The following is a 19,421-nucleotide window of genomic DNA, read 5'->3' as shown; positions in this document are numbered from 1 at the left end:
GGGGCCGTAGTAGGAAGAGGGAAGAAGGATGTGTTTTTTTTTTTTTTTTTTTTTTAAGGTGTGTATGTATGTGTATGAAAGTTTGTGTGTGTGTCGGTGTGTCTGTGTATATGTGTATGTATATGTATGTAGGTGGGTATATATGTAGGTATGTATATTTGTGGGTGTGTATGTATGTATATGTATATAATTTTTTTTAATCATTATTATTTAATCCATAATTTTTATTCATTTATTTATTTATTTATTTTATTTATTTATTTTTCTCTCTTTTTTTTTTTTTTTTTTTTTTCCTCCTCCCCTTTTCTTGTGAGAAGAAATGAGAAGAGTTAAATGCTCAATCTGAGTATAGGTTGTAAGAAAATAAATGAAAAACCTGGATAATACCAGAGGTATGAATGAATAAAAGAGGATTACCAATTGGGAGGGGCATTATGGATGTTTTCTCCCAGTTGGTGTCAAGGTATGAGAGACTAACTACTACTTTTACCGGTTCTCCTAACCCCTACTCTTTGGGTAGGCAGAGGGAAGAACTGAGGAATGAATGTTGTGAGGGGTAGGGGCACTAAGGGGAATGATGGGCGTGAGATACGCACATTAGTCCCACCTTCAGCTGACCCGTATAATTAAAAATATTGCACTGTGCTCTGTTCTTTTTAAGTAAATATGGGGGTGCGAATCAAGGCACCATGAATTATTTTGCAACTATCATAACACAGGGGAGACAATTGGAAGTTGTCTCTTTTCCCTATATAAAAACTCTTATTTATTTATTTTTATTTCTTGTTTGTTTTTGTTTTTGTTTTTTTTTTTTTTTTTTTTTTTTTTTTTCTCCTTCTGGATAAACCCTTTTTTTTTTTTTTTTTCCCCTTCTCTTTTTTTTTTTTTTTAGTTTTGTTATTACTATTAATGAGAATGTATATAGGTATATGTGTGTGTGTGTGTGTGTGTGTATATATATTTTTATTTCTTATGATGCGGTTTAAAAAAGGAGGAAAGGGTTTTTGTTTTTGTCTTTTTTTTTGTTTTATTTATTGGGTGTGTGTTTTTTTTTGTTTTGTTTTTTTTTATTTATATATATTAATGGAAAGAAGTGGATCTCCAGGTTGGTGTCGGCTAAGGAATTAAAATTGAAGAGAGAAATATGTATATAAATTAAATTCTTACAATGTATGTTACTCTGTGGTGGATTTAGTATGTAATTTTTGAATTATGATAATAAAAAAAAAAAAAAAAAAAAAAAGAAATGGCTGGGCCCCATAGCAAACTTTTGTTTGGCCCCCCTTCCTTTCTGACTGACCCTAAGCTGTCCACCTGGTGCTAAAAATTATGACAGTTCAGGGGGCCCAGTGTATTGCAGGAGCGGGCAATGGGGCCCCCCTGATGTGGTGGTATAGTGGTAGTTACGCCCCTGCATACACCTGCATCAGCACTTAGACTTAGACATCCCAAAAAGGCATTTGAACATTTATAACTCCCACATGTTATCTAATATTGCACACTTTTTTTCATACATATTTTGTAGTACTCCTTCCATCATTCTTGTTTTTACATTACATTGGAGAGGAGTTACTTATTAGTTTTATTATATATCATTTTACACTTTATATAAATTTGTAACTATTCTGCAAAAAAAACAAGTTAAAAAACACAAAATATGTGTGTACATTTGATGGTAAACATGTTTCTATGTGGGTCCCCCGCAACTGTACACTGGCACATAGAGCCCTGCATTTCTCTCTATAACTTAGCTATAGGCACTCATATGTCAGCATATGCCCCTGAGAGGTTCGGTGTTCTCCCCTAGAAGACCATCTATAATAGGGCATGCAATGGGACATATTGCAGTATCATGAGGATCTGTGTGCTTTTGTATAAAATAGGTATACAATCCAGTATTAGCCCATAGATTCCTAAGGGTACTAAAATATGGAGCATTAGTATAGTTGGATGAGGCCTTAGGGCATGTTCACAGACATTAACTGAATGGTTTTTAACATGGTAATTGTTCCAATTTCTGTGTCAAAGACAATGCATTTTTTCCAGAATAAAAAAAAAATGTATTGATTTTAATGCGAACAGCCCCATGGAAAAATAAATGTCACTTCTTCCCTTGTGGTCCCGCTAACTGTAGCACTGCACACGGATAAAGGATTTGCCTATGTCCCCATGACTTCAAAAGGGTTTTTCCACCTCAGGCTAGGTTCACACTTCAGCCGGGTGTCAGTTTGGTGTGCTCTGTCCCAAGTTATGTTTATTTTGCAGACAAAAAAATTGTAGTAATTTTATTTCTGCTCAAATCCTGCAAATTAAAGACATCAGAAAAAAAAACTGACAGACCCCAATGAAAGTAAAGGGATATCTCCGGTATCTGTCCATTCTTGAACAGACTGCCCAGCTGTATCATCAAGGAGACTTGGAGGAAGGTGAACCTAGCCTCAATGGGGTTATTCTAAATGACCCCCCCTTACCAATACCACCCTATGTCTAATATATATGTATAACTTATCTTGCCTCCTTTCCCTGTTTTTTTTTCTCAGATTTACCTGCTCTGGATGTCTAAAGTCCTTTTATCTATGTCCACTCTGACCACGCTCAGCTCCGTCTTCCTCCCTTCCTTTGTAGACACAGGACATGTGATCTCCTCTCTGGGGGCTGGGTTAGCTGTCTATTGACTTGGAGACATCATCTGCATCATTTCCATGCACCTAATCACTACTAGTGAAAGTGCTACATCCATAGACTTACACATGTCCCTGAGCTTAGGTCTCTGTAACATGACACGTTATAGTGCTATCTCTGCTGGCTGTCAGTGAATGCAGGCATATGTACCTGTCTTTGTGTCACAGCTCTGTATATTGTAAGTGTTAAGGATGTTGTTAGAGTCTGGAACTAGAATGGTTTCATTCACAGTCAGCAAGCAGTGATCTAAACCAAAACTACATCCCCAGTAAACAAATGCCGTTATGCAGCACATAGCTACACAATGCGCGTGTCAGCTCTGGTAGTATCATCAGCTAGTATAGAATACATACTGGGTGATGCAAAATCAGTGGAAAAATCAGTCCTGTGTTTACTGTGCAATAGTAATGGCAGCAGTGGGCAGAAAAGAAAGCTGGAGGGTGGGTAGTATGCAAATGAGCCAATCAGGGAAATACATGATGGGAAATGTGGTTTCCAATCTTAATTGTAGATCAGCTTTTAGAAAAATGTGTAAGGAACAGGAACCAGGAACAGCAGCAGCTAGAAAGACAGAAGATAGCTCAAATTACTCAGGGGGACTTGGTAAGACCAGCTGGTATTTCATGTTTTAGCTCCTAGGTGAATAGCCCCTTTAACCACCTATTGCAAATCCATCAGATGGAGCCTCTAACTTTGGGACTGTGCCTACTAGCCTCTTTGGTTTAGTAAAGATTAAGTAATAACACACATTGCTCACTGCATTCAGACTGAACATAAATATTAAGTCTCTCACCACTCCCATGTCAGCAGAGAGCACTGTGTCAGACTGAAAAGAAAATACCACTTCCTGCAGGACATACAGCAGCTAATAAGTATGGGAAGACTTGAGATTTTTAAAGTTACAAATCTATATAACTTTCTGAAACCAGTTGATTTAAAAGAAAAAGATTTTCGCTGGATAACCCCATTAACCCTACGGCATACAGGTACGTCCTGGGTTATGAAGTGTGCTACGGAGCATAGCGCACTTCAAGCAAGTGTGGGCCGGCTGCAATCAGTAGCCCAGCCCTCACCGTTAATGACAGGCTGCAGGGATCACGCCGCAGCCTGTCATTAACCCCTTAACGCGTTGCTTAGAGGGGTTGTCCAGCAAAAATCTTTTTCTTTTAAATCATCTGTAGTGAGTTATATAGATTTGTAATTTTCTTCTATTAAAAAATCTCAAGTCTTCCCATACTTATCAGCTGCTGTATGTCCTGCAGGAAATATTGTTTTATTTTAAGTCTGACACAGTGCTCTCTGCTGACATCTCTGGCCGAGACAGGAAATGTCCAGAGCAGGAGAGGTTTTCTATGGGGATTCATACAAAACCGAGACAGAGTTCCTGTCTGGGCCAGAGATGTCAGCAGAGAGAACTGTGTCAGACTGAAAATAAAACAACATTTCCTGCCGGTCATACAGTAGCTAATAAGTATGGGAAGACTTGAGATTTTTTTAATAGAAGTAAATTACAAATCTATATAACTTTCTCACACCAGTTGATTTGAAAGAAAAAGATTTTCGCTGGACAACCCCTTTAAGTGTAAATGACAGGAGCAGCTCCTGTCACTTACCGATCGGTAACTGCGGGGTCCCGATTGCTGTGTCGGACCGCTGGAGGTCTCTTACCTTCCTCCATGCAGTCCAATCGGCGCTCTGCTCTTTTTTAAAAAAATTAAAAATACCCCAAAGCCCCTCCCCCAATAAAAATTTAAAATCACCCCCCTATCCTATAGTATAAATAAATAAATATTTTAATGAATAATATTTTTGGGGTTCCATCATACATGTTATGGTAGAATGAAAGACGCCATTACACAGTACACCTATTCCTGTAACAAACAAGCACTTACATGGCTTGTAGATAGAAAACTGAGAGTGCTAGAGCTCTTAGAAGGGGAAGAGGGAAAAATGAAAACACTAAGGGCCACATGTATCATCCGGCGAACGGATGATTTTTGGCGGAAAGTGCCGATTTGCGTATTATTTTATACGCAAATGGCCGATTTGCGAATAAAATATTCGCAAATCGGCACTTTCCGCCGAGTACGCCAGGGGGCGGAAAGTAGGCGGGAAGTGGGCGATTTATCATCCGTTCCGCCCAAATGTACGCCGAAAACCTACTCCAGTCCTCAGCTGGCGTAGGTTTTCGGCGGTGCGCACAGGATTTATGTACAGGCAGTCCGCCTCTACATAAATCCCCGTACCGCCGGAGCTGCGGGGGCATTTTTAAGTCCGGTGTAAAAAACGCCGGACTTAATAAATGCCTCCCTAAGATCAAAATTGGCTCGGTCCACTGGGTCATTTTGGGCCAGGTCCTCAAAGGGTTAATTATATCTAAGCATGCCATTAGCATCTCCACAAAGCACCTGAAGCCATCACTGTACACATCACTGTACACACTAAACAACCGGTCCCATTTAAATCTATTAACCAACGAGCATCAACTTTATAACCGCGTTGCATGTAGGGAGGCCATATGCGGCTTCTATCTGTTATAAGAACACATGGAATAGAGATGGGATGTAACCCCACCATGTACAGCAGCGGCATTCAAGCTGTGGCTCTGTCTGCACTACAAATCCCAGCATGCCATGTGTAGCACAGTCTCCTAGTGTCCATACTGCATCTACGTGTTCATGCAGACGGGAAGCTTCCCTATACTGTGTGGCTGCCGGCTTATGGACAGATAGAAGTCCTCGGGTCCGCCATGTACAGTGTGCGGTAAGCACTCGCCCTCGGTTTCCGTCACCCTCTGACAGAAGACACAACACAGCCCACTGCTCTCTGCCCATAATCAACCGCCTACAGCCTCGCTCTCAGCTTCTTTCTGCGCGTGCGCACTATCCGCGCTCGGCTGCTTTGGTCTGGTTCCGGGACTTGGTGACAGCGGCTGGCTGAGCCCCACGTGACCTGGTGGCCGGTGCTGGTGAGGGTGGCTGAGGGATGCTGCCCGTCCTGCCATGCTGCTCAACTCCCTGCTAAAACTGCTGCAGAGACAGACCTATACCTGCCTGTCCCACAGGTATGGGCTCTATCTCTGCTTTGGGGGCATGGTGCTGATGATCGTCTCGGCTCTGCAGTTTGGAGAGGTGGGTAACCCCTTCCTTGTCCCTGACAGCTGTGTGTATGTATGTGTGTGTGTGTGTGTGTGTGTGTGTATAATGTATGTATACGTATATGTATGTGTGTATGCATGATCTATGTGTATAAATGTGTGTGTGCATGATCTGTGTATGTGTGTGCATGATCTATGTGTGCGTATATGTATTTGTGTGTGTGCATGATCTATGTGTGCGTATATGTATTTGTGTGTGTGCATGATCTATGTGTATAAATGTGTGTGTGCATGACCTGTGTATGTGTGTGCATGATCTATGTGTGCGTATATGTATTTGTGTGTGTGCATGATCTATGTGTATAAATGTGTGTGTGCATGATCTGTGTATGTGTGTGCATGATCTATGTGTATAAATGTGTGTGTGTGTGCATGATCTGTGTATGTGTGTGCATGATCTATGTGTGCGTATATGTATTTGTGTGTGTGCATGATCTATGTGTGCGTATATGTATTTGTGTGTGTGCATGATCTATGTGTATAAATGTGTGTGTGCATGACCTGTGTATGTGTGTGCATGATCTATGTGTGCGTATATGTATTTGTGTGTGTGCATGATCTATGTGTATAAATGTGTGTGTGCATGATCTGTGTATGTGTGTGCATGATCTATGTGTATAAATGTGTGTGTGTGTGCATGATCTGTGTATGTGTGTGCATGATCTATGTGTGCGTATATGTATTTGTGTGTGTGCATGATCTATGTGTGCGTATATGTATTTGTGTGTGTGTGCATGATCTATGTGTATAAATGTGTGTGTGCATGACCTGTGTATGTGTGTGCATGATCTATGTGTGCGTATATGTATTTGTGTGTGCATGATCTATGTGTATAAATGTGTGTGTGCATGATCTGTGTATGTGTGTGCATCATCTATGGGTGCGTATATGTATTTGTGTGTGTGCATGATCTATGTGTATAAATGTGTGTGTGCATGATCTGTGTATGTATGTATATGTGTGTGTGCATGATCTATGTGTATATATGTATGTGTGTGCATGATCTGTGTATGTATGTATATGTATGTGTGTGTGCATGATCTATGTGTATAAATGTGTGTGTGCATGATCCGTGTATGTGTGTGCATCATCTATGTGTGTGTATATGTATTTGTGTGTGTGCATGATCTATGTGTATAAATGTGTGTGTGTGCATGATCTGTGTATGTGTGTGCATGATCTATGTGTGCGTATATGTATTTGTGTGTGTGCATGATCTATGTGTATAAATGGGTGTGTGTGCATGATCTGTGTATGTATGTATATGTGTGTGCATGATCTATGTGTATATATGTATGTGTGTGCATGATCTGTGTATGTATGTATATGTATGTGTGTGTGCATGATCTATGTGTATATATGTATGTGTGTGCATGATCTGTGTATGTATGTATATATGTGTGTGTGCATGATCTATGTGTATATATGTATGTGTGTGCATGATCTATGTATATGTATGTATGTGTGTGTGCATGATCTATGTGTATATATGTATGTGTGTGCATGATCTGTGTATGTATGTATATATGTGTGTGTGCATGATCTATGTGTATATATGTATGTGTGTGCATGATCTATGTATATGTATGTATGTGTGTGTGCATGATCTATGTGTATATATGTATGTGTGTGCATGATCTGTGTATGTATGTATATATGTGGTGCATAATCTGTGTATGTATATATACATTTGTGTGTGTGCATGATCTATGTATGTGTGTGTGCATGATCTATGTGTATATATGTATGTGTGTGCATGATCTATGTATATGTATGTATGTGTGTGTGCATGATCTATGTGTGAATATCTATGTGTGTGCATGATCTATGTATGTATGTGCGTGCGTGATCTATGTATACGTATATGTATGTATGTATGTGTGTGTGCATGATCTATGTGTGTGTGTGTATGACCTATGTATATGTATGTGTGTGCGTACATGATCTATGTATACGTATATGTATGTGTGTTTGTGTTGTATGCATAAGTCAGCATGTCTGCAGGAAGTAAGCGTTATGATCTCGGGAGATAAGCAGTATGTACATTGTGATAGATGCAACATATACAATACAAGTGAGCTTATTCACTGTAATGTAGATTCTCAACCATACACCAGTGTCACCCTGTATTTACATTTGTCACGTATTAGAATAATAAGTGCTGATTTACAGCGAGCAGTCCCACAGGTCTGAATGATTACCAAACAGGAGGAAACGTTTTTTTTCTCAGCATTTTCCTAGTAATGACCCAATGAAACAGTTTATGACACAATCAGCTAAGAATATACAGGGCAGTGCAGGATGACGGCTTTCATGGGAAAGTAGGTCGTATTGTTTTCTGTTCAGTGGGAAACTCAGCTAAGCTGACATATTTATTGTCATCTTCATCTCAAAGGTGAATGGTCTGTCGTCATTGCTGAGTAACCCGGCTGTTCTGTGCTGATTGTGAGACACCATGAATGTCAGGCCCGTCATCCCTCTTCACTTGAGGTCCAGACGTGCCGTGGGTTTTCTCTTTATTGTGTGACATTGTCACCTCCAGCATGATGTCACCCAGTTGTCTATACCATGCATGATGTTGTACCAGCCAACTAAAGTAGTGCTTCATAAAACAATGCCTGTAGGGAGCATCACTGGATGAATTCAGCCGTGTGTACAAGGGTGTACTGTGTGGCTACACATTATATTTATTATACATACAGGTGTATTTCTAGCACAGACGTTTATGGCACAGCCACAGGGTATGCCATATGTCTGATAGATGTGAGTACAGTCTCTTGGCTCAAAAACAAAAGCTACCAACATTTGGCCTGGCTGGGAATGCTAAAACAGTCAGCAGGCTGTGTAGATCTCAGTGCTTTGTGTTTGTTAAAGGAGTTGGCCACTTTATAGTAAAATAGTTCAGTATTAGTAAGTGTACTCATTGTATATACTGACAGCAGCGTCCCATAGAACTAAAGTCAGACTTCCCTCCTCCAGGCTGTACTGCCCTGCTCTCTGGCGAGTCTGTCCATAAGATGGCCGACATGGAGGAGCATTTGACCATGCCCTGCCCCACAGTGTCCTCCATAGGCATATACAAGCTGAGTGGTGGACACTGGGAAGGCAGGGCATGTTCACTTGCTCCACCATGTCGGCCTTCTTATAGACAGACTCACCACAGAGCAGGGCAGCACAGCCTGGAGGAGGAGAGTCTGATCTTAATTCTGTGAGATACACAGGGAGCTGCTGTCAGTACATACAGTGTATACACTTACTAATACTACACAAACAACAATTTTACTGCAAAGTGGCTACCCCTTTAAAGAGGATGTACATCCTCTTTAACCTAAACCCACTGATCGAACGGCGCCGGCACGGGGAAGTCGGTGCTGCGTTCCGTTTTTCGGACCGAGGCCTGATTCCCGTGCACGGTGTCGTTCTATGCACCGGAACCGGCCGGTGCTCAAGCACTGGAGGTCGGCCCGCCCGCCCCCAGTGGGAGGGAATTCCCTCCCCTGTATGATGCGGCTCCCTTAGAATGAATGGAGCCGCGTCATACAGGGGAGGGAATTCCCTCCCACTGGGGGCAGCCCGGCCCGCCTCCAGTGCTTGAGCACCGGCCGGTTCCGGTGCATAGAACGGCGCCGTGCATGGGAACAGGGCCTCAGTCCGAAAAACGGTACCAGGTGGTACATCCTCGTTAAGTAAACAGCATAGCTCACGGTGTTATGATGTTTAGACAATTCACATAATTGTCTACAGGAGTTGCTTAAAGGGGTATTCCACCCTTAAATATTTTGTATATTATGTAATAGCCCACCCACAGCTTCACATATTGGTCAAACCAAGTAATTATGTGTTCTGCACGCTTTTGCTGCCTTTTCTGCCTACTCAACCCCTCTGGATGCAAAAAATTTGCTTAATGGAGTCCTCTCCGAGAGGCTCCTTCCTCCTGGCCCCCACCCTCCGCATCAGGGATGACGTGTCCTCCCTTTGTTCAGCGGGCTGGGTTAGGGATTATAACCCTGCCCACTGAAGTGATGGAGGACACCTGACAGTCTCCCGACAGTCAGGGAGAAGCACTGCATTATGGGAAATGTAATTTCTTGTCTGGTGCCATCTTGGATATAGATTGGCTTTTAGAAAAACTTATAACTCAGGAATTGCAGCAGCTAGAAAGAGAGGAGATGGCTCAAAATACTCAGGGGGACTTGGTGAGTAAGACCAGCTAGGTTGCTAGGTTTGAGAGCATTGATTTTTTTAGCTCTGGGGTGGAATACCCCTTTAAGCCATACAGCAGTCACATTAAAATATCACTCTGGAAATTGTCATTTAAAAAAAAAATGTGTGTCTCAAGTAAATCTAGTTGGCTTATACCTCAGGAGTCTTTAAGTCTGTCAAAAATTTTAACATGCAGTAAAAACATGCCTAAAACTTTGATCAATTGCGTTGGGTTTGAGTGTTGAGAGCCCAACCAATGGCCCACATAGCTGTCAGATGCATTTCCCATAGGTTGGTCCCATAGCCTAGCATGTCCTTCTCCACGCTCCTTCTAGCAATCAGTTTGAACACTCACACCCCAACAGATGAAAACTTTTGGCATCTCTAAAACATGGCAGTAGTTTTCTGCAGTGACAGTGCTCATTTAAAAGAACTGTAAAGCTTAGATTTGTTGTTATTAATTAGAGCCAGAAACTGAGGAATGTTTTTTCCTAATCCTCTTTTCTGATTGTAATTGTTTTTGTTTTGCCGCTCACTCCGTAGTGTGCACTGACATGGTCTTCTGTGGCCACTATTCACTGAATATCGGCCGCTGAAAACTGACATGTCAGTTGTTTGCAGCGCCGCTAGGGATCCCGGCCTGGAGCGTATACCATGTGTATTCACTCCAGCCGGGATCCCATAGACTGAGAGGCAACGTATATTTTCGCAATAATCACGGCCATTGTACAACGGCCCTGATTTTATGAAAATATACATTGTGTGAACATAGCCTCAAGATGTAATTTCACAGGGAGGGGTAGACGAGTTGTGAGACTTATCGTGTGTTTACAAACACAGATATTTGGCAGAATTTTTAAGCCAAATCATGGAACAGACTATAAACAGGGAACAGGTTATAAAGGAAAGACTAAGGGGGAGATTTATGAAAGGGTGTAAATATACACCTGGTGTAAACTGCCAAGAGCAACCAATCGCAGCTCCTCTTTTATTCTACCAGCGTTGAAAGTTGAGCTGTGATTGGTTGCTGTGGGCAGTTTACACCAGGTGTATATTTACACCCTTTCATAAATCTCCCCCTAAGATTTCTCCTCTTTTCAAATCCATTCCTGGTTTGATTATAAAAATCTGCCAGATTTTTATAGATCTTTAGATCATTAGATCTTTATCCACTGGTTTCACCTTTCACTTAGTGTCATTGTCGTTATAACTTTCAAAGTCTAAATTAACAGTAGATGTGATATAAAGCAAGTTTGCAATATACATTCATTATTTTTTGTTGTTATCATGCTTCAAATTAAAGCTAAACTTACCAGAAATCCAGGTCCAGTCTCCTGAAGGCAGATTTTCTGACTTGTACTGGTTGTTAAAAACAGACTAAACACAGGAATTCCAGCCAGTACAGAGAGTGGCGGCTCAATGTGTCCATCAGTCACATGGCTGCCTTCTCTGTGAGCGCTCAGATGACCTGGGAAATACAGGACTTCCTGTTTTCTGACTCTTTCCTGTTTTTTGAGAAAAAAAAGAGTCAGAAAACAGGAAGTGCCATGTTTTCTATGATAACTAAAAAATAATGAATGTAAATTGCAAACTTTCTTTACATCACATCTACTGTTTATTTAGATTTTGAAAGTTATAACAACAGTGAGTAAGGGTCCTTTTACACACACAGATTTATCTGACAGATTATTGAAGCCGAAGCCAGGAATGGATTTAATAAGTGGAGAAATCTCAGTCTTTCCTTCATCACCTCATTCATTCTTTGTTTATAGTCTGTTCCTGGCTTTGGCTTCAATAATCTGTCAGATAAATCTGTATATGCAAAAGGACCCTAAGTCTTTGTTCCCACACAGTATTTTTGCTCAGTATTTTGCAACCAAAACCAGGAGTTGATTGTAAACACAGAAAGGCTATGTTCACACACTGTGGAAATTGAGGTTCGTTTTAAAGGACAACTCCCGTGTCCCCCCCCCCCCCTCTTAACTAACAAAGTTATATAATTTTGTAGTGTTAGTCACCTGTCTGGAGCCGTTCCCCCTCTTTTCCTCCCCCTACCCCTAAATTTCTGATGACTTGTTCTCTTTAACGCAATGTTTTCATTCAGGTACATCAGTCATACAGGTCTGGGAGAGAGGAGCTCGTGGCCAGCATAATTGGAAGTGGCCTCCTCTCCACCTCTGTGACTAGTTACCAGTAATAAGTATATGTGTGATTGCTGATCAAAGCCGTCAGAATACTGTGCAAACTGATTTACAATGTTCACGAACAATACGCCGTTAAACTGACACAGCCGTGTTAGTTCAGTAGCATACAGCTCTAGCCATTCTGGAACTCATTGTTCCATAACAAATTATGATGCATGGAGTCTCATAAAAGTGTTCAGTCTGTCATATACAGCTGACATATAGATTGTGTATCATCCATATACCTTGGATGTGTAAATGTAGCCTTAGGGTGGTATTACACGGGCCGAGCAGGGCCCGATAATACCTGTAAACGAGCAGCGATCTGCTAGATCGTTGCTCGTTTACTGGGCCTATTACACGGCCCGATAATCGTTTGACAAGAGCTGCAAGGACATCATTACCGATGTCCTTGCAGCCCTTGCTAAACTGGCATACATTACCCATCCACGTTCCAGGGCTACTCCTGCCGTCCGCTTCTCCCGGGTTCCCGTGCGCGCTCTAGCTTCACAGCGGCCTGTCAGCTGGTAGGCCGCTCAGCCAATCACAGGCTGGGACCGCCGCGGCCTGTGATTGGCTGAGCGGCCTATCAGCTGACAGGCCTCTGTGAAGCTAGAGCGCGCGCGGGACCCCGGGAGAAGCGGAACGGCAGGAGCAGCCCTGGAACGTGGATGGGTAATGTATATCGTTAGTCGCCGGCCACACACCGCTATTACACGCAGCGGTGCACGGTCGGCGCCCGACGAAAATAGGGTCTAACCTATATCAACGATCAGCCGATGATCGTTGTCATCGGCTGATCGTTGCATTTATTACACGGAGCAATAATCGGCCGAATCGGGCCAATTCGGCCGATTATCGTTCCGTGTAATAGTACCCTTACACTTTCATGTCCCCCTACCCACAGGCCTTTTCATAACATTCCCAGTACCATACTGAATACCCACCCACACCATAACCGCATACTGTTGGGTGAAATCAGAATAAAATATTGAAATTTTACCAAATAGCAGTGCACACATTGTAATGAAGCAGACGGTGATGTGGCTTGCCTGAGCTGAGCTTGTGTCTCACTGAATACCTGTTCACATCCCTCTGCATAATAGCACAACATATGAACTGTTATGGGAGGCCTGCAGGCTGGTATTCAGTGTGGCTCATGCGCAGCCTCGAGCCTTAAGGGCACAGCACATGACATTTCATTACTTTTTTTTTTTTTTTTAAGCCTTCTTTATTTTAAAGGAGAAGTCCGGCAAAACTTTTTATTACACTATAGTATTGCTCCCCAAAAGTTATACAAATCACCAATAAACAGGAAAAGCTTATAAATTGCTTTTTTTTCCCTGCACTTACTACTGCATCAAGGCTTCACTTCCTGGATAAAATGGTGATGTCACGACCCGACTCCCAGAGCTGTGCAGGCTGTGGCTGCTGGAGAGGATAATGGCAGGGGGACACTGAGGGACACAGGGCACTGGAGAGACACTGAGCATCCCTCAGTGTCCCTTAGTGTCCCCCTGCCATCATCCTCTCCAGCAGCCACAGCCCGCTCAGCTCTGGGAGTCGGGTCGTGACATCACCATTTTTTGCAGGACGTGAAGCCTGGATGCAGCAGTAAGTGCAGGGAAAAAAGCACTTTATAAGCATTTCCCATAATAAGTCTATATTGGTAATTTGTATAACTTTTGAGGGGGGGGGGGCAATACAATAGTGTAATAAATATTTCCGCCAGACTTCTCCTTTAAGTTTATTAATTATTGTTAAAAAAAACAACTTACCAAAAACTAATGTGATCTGTTACAACATACAACAAGACAAAGGTGCAATGCTGCAAGCAATCATCAAATGCAACAGATGGGCCAGACCGGTACATACATAGATGCATATTACTAAATACACCAAAAAAAATTAGATAAATAGTTAGCAAGCAAGGCGTCCGCTATGACAAGAACGCTGGTTCCAATAAAAAAAAAAAAAAGCACATGATATTTCTAGGCGGGATCCAATTTGACAATGGGATGAGCTGGGTGGAGATGCAGACAGCTAGGTGGAGTGGTGGAAGCAGGCTGGGATGCCAGAGAACTATTTCCGCACAGTGACATTGTGGTGCAAAAATTAAGCCCTATATTTTACAAGAGGAACATGTTTTTTTTTTTCAGGTGGTTCTGGAGTGGAGTCGAGATCAGTATCATGTTTTATTTGATTCTTACCGAGACAACATTGCTGGGAAATCATTTCAGAACAGGTAATGTGCTCACAGGTTCAAACTGCGAACTGAGATTATATATATTATATATTGTGTCCATAAAATAAGACAGGCTGTTCTACCATGCACCCTTGGGGTCTTCCTGATGCATCTTCAGGTCCCCCGCTGTCTCGGCAGTAATGGCCTGCCCATCCAATCACTGACTGAAGCTGTACAGTTCTGTGGCCAGTGAGCTGGGTTGAAACTAATTACAATGCTTAGTATAATGGCCCAGGTTTATTGATCTGCCTGAAACCCAAACTGTCTGGTTTTCTTTTCCCCACAACAACCAATCTCAGCTTGTGTTTTATGTTAACAAGCTCTGGCAGAAATTAACCAGAGCTGTGATTGTGGGGAGAAAAACAGACAGTGTAGGTTTCCAGCAGATTGATAATGCTTTCTTCCGTCCTTCATGGAGTAAACACTTATTAAATATGTGTGAGGTTCAGGATCTGTATAATCTGCTGCCTACACCCGACAGAACCAAGGTCAGTGAAGTGCAGCCACACTTTTGTTTGCATAATATGGTTTAGCTCACAGACTTTATCTTCTGGAAATAAAACAATTGGTTTATGTGAACGTAGACTCGGATACAGGAGCTCCACCAATCCAAGCCATTGATATGTGTATAATCAAACATTACGTTACGGCTAATAGTCCTGTGTAATAGAACACAACGATCAGCCGACGTGAACGATGTCAGCTGATCGTTGTAGTCGTTTGTCTTTCAACATGTTGAAAGGCAAACGACTCATATAGCAGCGATCTGCTGCCATCGCCCCGCAGAACAGGAGCAGCGGCAGCAGACTGCTGCTATATGCTATGGGATGCCCGGGCGATCAAGCGATCACATGGGCAGCCCCCCCTCACCTCTCCGCGCCCCCCCGGCTCTCACCCGCTCACTGTCAACACGTGTAATAGCTGTAACAGCGCTCGTTTGCTCCTCACAGTCGCCCCCTGTAATAGGGGCTTAAGTCATCATTCTGTTATATAGTTTGGTTTTTGCTTACTTACTATTTATTTTCTTCATTTGTGTGGACTTTACACAGGCTATGTCTCCCCATGCCTATTGATGTAGTATACACCTGGGTTAATGGCACTGACCCAGAGCTTGTAAAACAGCTGCGCGATGTTCGAGAGCAAATGGAAGAAGAGCAAAGAGCTCTGAGGTACTTTCTACACAATAAATCAGTAACATGAAGCATGATTTGTTGCTTTGTTTTTTTTTAGTAAGAAACTATTTTTTATATAGAATGTATATTTAGTCTTATTATCTATTATGTTATTGCTGATAACATACTGGTCACATTGTAGGTGTAATGCAGGTTAGAGCCCATTCTTATCACGTTAAAGGGATCCAATCACTATCATTAAGTGTTTCGAATTAAAATAATGTTGCCATAAAGCATACTGCAGTGTTCCCTACCATATATGCTGCTCATTTCCTGTTGTCCCCTTCTCCCTGAAAAAGTACAGTAGTTATATTCCTTCTCGCACTGTATGCAAATCAGCACTAAGACATTTGGGTGGCATCTATATCCTATATAGTCACAGTTCCTGCGCTGTAATCCTGCCCCTCTGGGTGCGATTCCCAGGCCAGGAGCCTGCTACATTAATCAGAGGACACCTAGAGAGACAGGATTATAGCACAGAGGGTAGTGACTACAGCCCGGAAGCCGTGACTAGATAGGGGATAGAAGCTGCCCAGACGTCTAATTAGTATGGCAGGGAACACTGCAACATGCTTTATGGCAGCATTATTTTAATGCGGAACACTGAATAGACGTGATTGGTTCTCTTAAAAATCCTATAGATTTTTAAAGGGAATCTGTATGCTTAATGTACCCTAGTGAAAGACAAATCCTGTATATCAATCATACAGGGCTTAACGTGACCTTTACAACTCTTGAACTTAGAAGGAAAACCTAATTTTATAACTTTGCAAACAACCCTCAGCCCATGTCTGCAGCTCTGATTATTCTGTCCTATTATACTGTCCTAACTTTACAGAGGCATTCTCCTAGAAGTGAGTAGAAGGCTGTGACTTTTGGCACTTCTAAAGCTTTGCAGACTTGGGACAGCCAGAGGGGAAGTCACGTGAGCACCAGCAGTACCTGCTGGGGTGGAATAAAAAAATTAAAAAGCAGAATTCTTTGTAAACAAATTACCGGTGTGTTTTTCTGGTTATAAATATGTATCATTTACAGTTGTTTTTTTTTACTCTTATGTTCTCCTAATCTAACTTTTAAGGTTTTTTGTGTATTAACATATTCTGTGTCTTTCAAGTATTTGTAATCCTTTATTCTCTATTTAGGGAACTTATTGGAAGTAACAGAACAGAGCCAACAAGGAAAGGGTGAGCATATATGATTTTTATTTATTTTGAAACTTCTAAATGGTAAAAATTGCATTTACATGAACAATCTTTCCTGATGGGGTGAAGGATATACACCAGTTGATTCACATAGTGTTCTGGTTTTGTTGTTCAGAAGGGACAATGGCATAAAAGGCATGGTACGTGACATATTCTTGATAGATTTAAATTTCAATTGGTCACTAATGCTGATAATCCAGCTTTGCTGGACGTGCTGATGGGCTTCCAGCATTGTACAGTTGCCTAGGCTATGGGACTGCTTGCTCTTCAGATGTGTTTTCTGGCACCACAGGTGAACCCATAAGCGGAGTTACCTTTTAAGCAATGTACAAGATGAAACATACTTGATCCCTGTGAATCAAGGCTGGCAAGAAGTGACCAAGCCTGGAAGGAAGTATTGAGGTCAACAATTTCTAATCCATATTAAGGCTGGGTTCACACACAGTATATTTCAGGCAGTATTTGGTCCTCATGTCAGGTCCTCATGGCAACCAAAACCAGGAGTGGATTGAAAATACAGAAAGGCTCTGTTCACACAATGGTGAAACTGAGTGGATGGCCGCCATATAAGGGTAAATAACTGCCATTATTTCAATACAACAGCCGTTGTTTTAAGATAACAGCAAATATTTGCCATTAAATGGCGACCATCCACTCAACTTCAACATTGTGTGAACAGAGCCTTTCTGTGTTTTTAATCCACTCCTGGTCTTGGTTGGCTAATATTTATGCTTTCCCATTGTCTTTTCCCTGCGGCGTGCAGACAGCCGTTTTTTGCCCAGTACGTTGCTACTCACACATCTTTTCCAAGAGTCTGATAGGCAGCGCTAGTATTTCACGAGTTTTTATGTTCACATAATGTTGTAATTGAGTGGATTGCCTTCATTTAATGGCAAATATTTGCTGTTATTTTAAAACAATGGCTGCTGTATTGAAATAATGGCAATAATTACTGTTATATGGCGCCCCTCCACTCAATTTCAACATTATGTAAACATAGCCTTTCTGTGTTTTCAATCCACTCCTGGTTTTGGTTGCAATGAGGATCTGACATGAGGACCAAATACTGCCTGAAATATACTGTGTGTGAACCCAGCCCAAGGAGGGAAAAGGATCAATAGTTGGATGGGATCAAAGGATCCTTATTAGGCTTAGGTATAATAAAGATTCTATAGAGGGAAGGGGCTCTTCGGAGAATACTATTATAAAAGGATGTGAGGGGGCAGAGAATATGTTAGTGTCACTGTTGTTTGTAAAAACTTGTGACATGTCAAAAGTTTTGATCGGTCCGGGTCTGAGTGTTCTCTGTACATAGTGCTAAAGTAATGGATACCCTCTCTAGCCGGATGAAACAAACAGTTGTATTAGTATACACTAATGTCTCTCTATGTTTGCTGGCCCTCTTCCTATGTTATGTGATGGTATATATGCAAGTGGACTGTCAAGCAGTCCAAAAACGTTCCTCTGCCCTGTTTGTATCCACGCAGTGATGGTCAGTGTTTAAAAATAATACGATATATGGGTATCACTCACCCAGCAGTGTGGTTTGTCTTAATGTTCTCCACATTGGGTGAAATCAGCTCCCGAATATCCAAGTAGTATTCGGCTGTCTGAGTCTCTGTTCAAAGTTCTGCAGTGGGAGAGAGGAGCGTTACCGGCCGGAACGCAACACCCCCCCCCCCCCCCCCTTTATACTATATTTTCAAGTACTCAGACAGCCGAATACTACTTGGATATTCGGGAGCTGATTTCACCCAATGTGGAGAACATTAAGACAAACCACACTGCTGGGTGAGTGATACCCATATATCGTATTATTTTTAAACACTGACCATCACTGCGTGGATACAAACAGGGCAGAGGAACGTTTTTGGACTGCTTGACAGTCCACTTGCATATATACCATCACATGGTATATATGGACTGTGCTTGCTGACAAGTGGTTGAAAATAAGTGGAGTTTAAAAAAGGAGTTGTTGGTGATTCTGTGGGTTTGGAGTGACTGATATATTGTTGTTTTTGTGCAATTGTGTGGTGTGCATTGCTGCAGTGCATAGATAGCTAGTGCCATAGTTGCTTAGTTAAACAGGTCCAAACAGTTTTTTTTTTCTCTGGTCTGCTCTGCACCTGGGGGTGGGGTTAATTGATCTCAGGTGCTTAAATCAAGGCTCAGCACTCACTGTGTGTGCTTGCTCACTGTGCTTGCTGACAAGTGGTTGGAAATAAGTGGAGTTTAAAAAAGGAGTTGTTGGTGATTCTGTGGGTTTGGAGTGACTGATATATTGTTGTTTTTGTGCAATTGTGTGGTGTGCATTGCTGCAGTGCATAGATAGCTAGTGCCATAGTTGCTTAGTTAAACAGGTCCAAACAGTTTTTTTTTTCTCTGGTCTGCTCTGCACCTGGGGGTGGGGTTAATTGATCTCAGGTGCTTAAATCAAGGCTCAGCACTCACTGTGTGTGCTTGCTCACTGTGCTTGCTGACAAGTGGTTGGAAATAAGTGGAGTTTAAAAAAGGAGTTGTTGGTGATTCTGTGGGTTTGGAGTGACTGATATATTGTTGTTTTTGTGCAATTGTGTG

General features: G+C 42.0%; 2 protein-coding genes across 2 annotated transcripts in view; one reads left to right on the top strand and one right to left on the bottom strand.

Annotated features, from left to right (window-relative positions):
• DRAM1 (DNA damage regulated autophagy modulator 1) overlaps positions 1-5,499 on the bottom strand; it is an 87,000-nt gene extending 81,501 nt beyond the window's left edge. The window contains exon 1 of the mRNA XM_069973447.1: positions 5,386-5,499. The gene's annotated coding sequence lies outside the window, so the exon portion shown is untranslated. The remainder of the gene's footprint in view (positions 1-5,385) is intronic.
• Positions 5,500-5,581: 82 nt separating this feature from the next.
• GNPTAB (N-acetylglucosamine-1-phosphate transferase subunits alpha and beta) overlaps positions 5,582-19,421 on the top strand; it is a 76,067-nt gene continuing 62,227 nt past the window's right edge. Inside the window, exons 1-4 of the mRNA XM_069973425.1 lie at positions 5,582-5,813; positions 14,385-14,470; positions 15,520-15,639; positions 16,785-16,826. Coding sequence (XP_069829526.1) covers positions 5,685-5,813; positions 14,385-14,470; positions 15,520-15,639; positions 16,785-16,826 — 377 coding nt within the window. The 5' untranslated portion in view covers positions 5,582-5,684. The remainder of the gene's footprint in view (positions 5,814-14,384; positions 14,471-15,519; positions 15,640-16,784; positions 16,827-19,421) is intronic.

This window comes from Dendropsophus ebraccatus, chromosome 1 (genome assembly GCF_027789765.1).
Source record: "Dendropsophus ebraccatus isolate aDenEbr1 chromosome 1, aDenEbr1.pat, whole genome shotgun sequence".
Taxonomy (NCBI): Eukaryota; Metazoa; Chordata; class Amphibia; order Anura; family Hylidae; genus Dendropsophus; species Dendropsophus ebraccatus.
The sequence above is the reverse complement of the archived record's forward strand: the minus strand, read 5'-3'. Positions and strand labels throughout refer to the sequence as shown.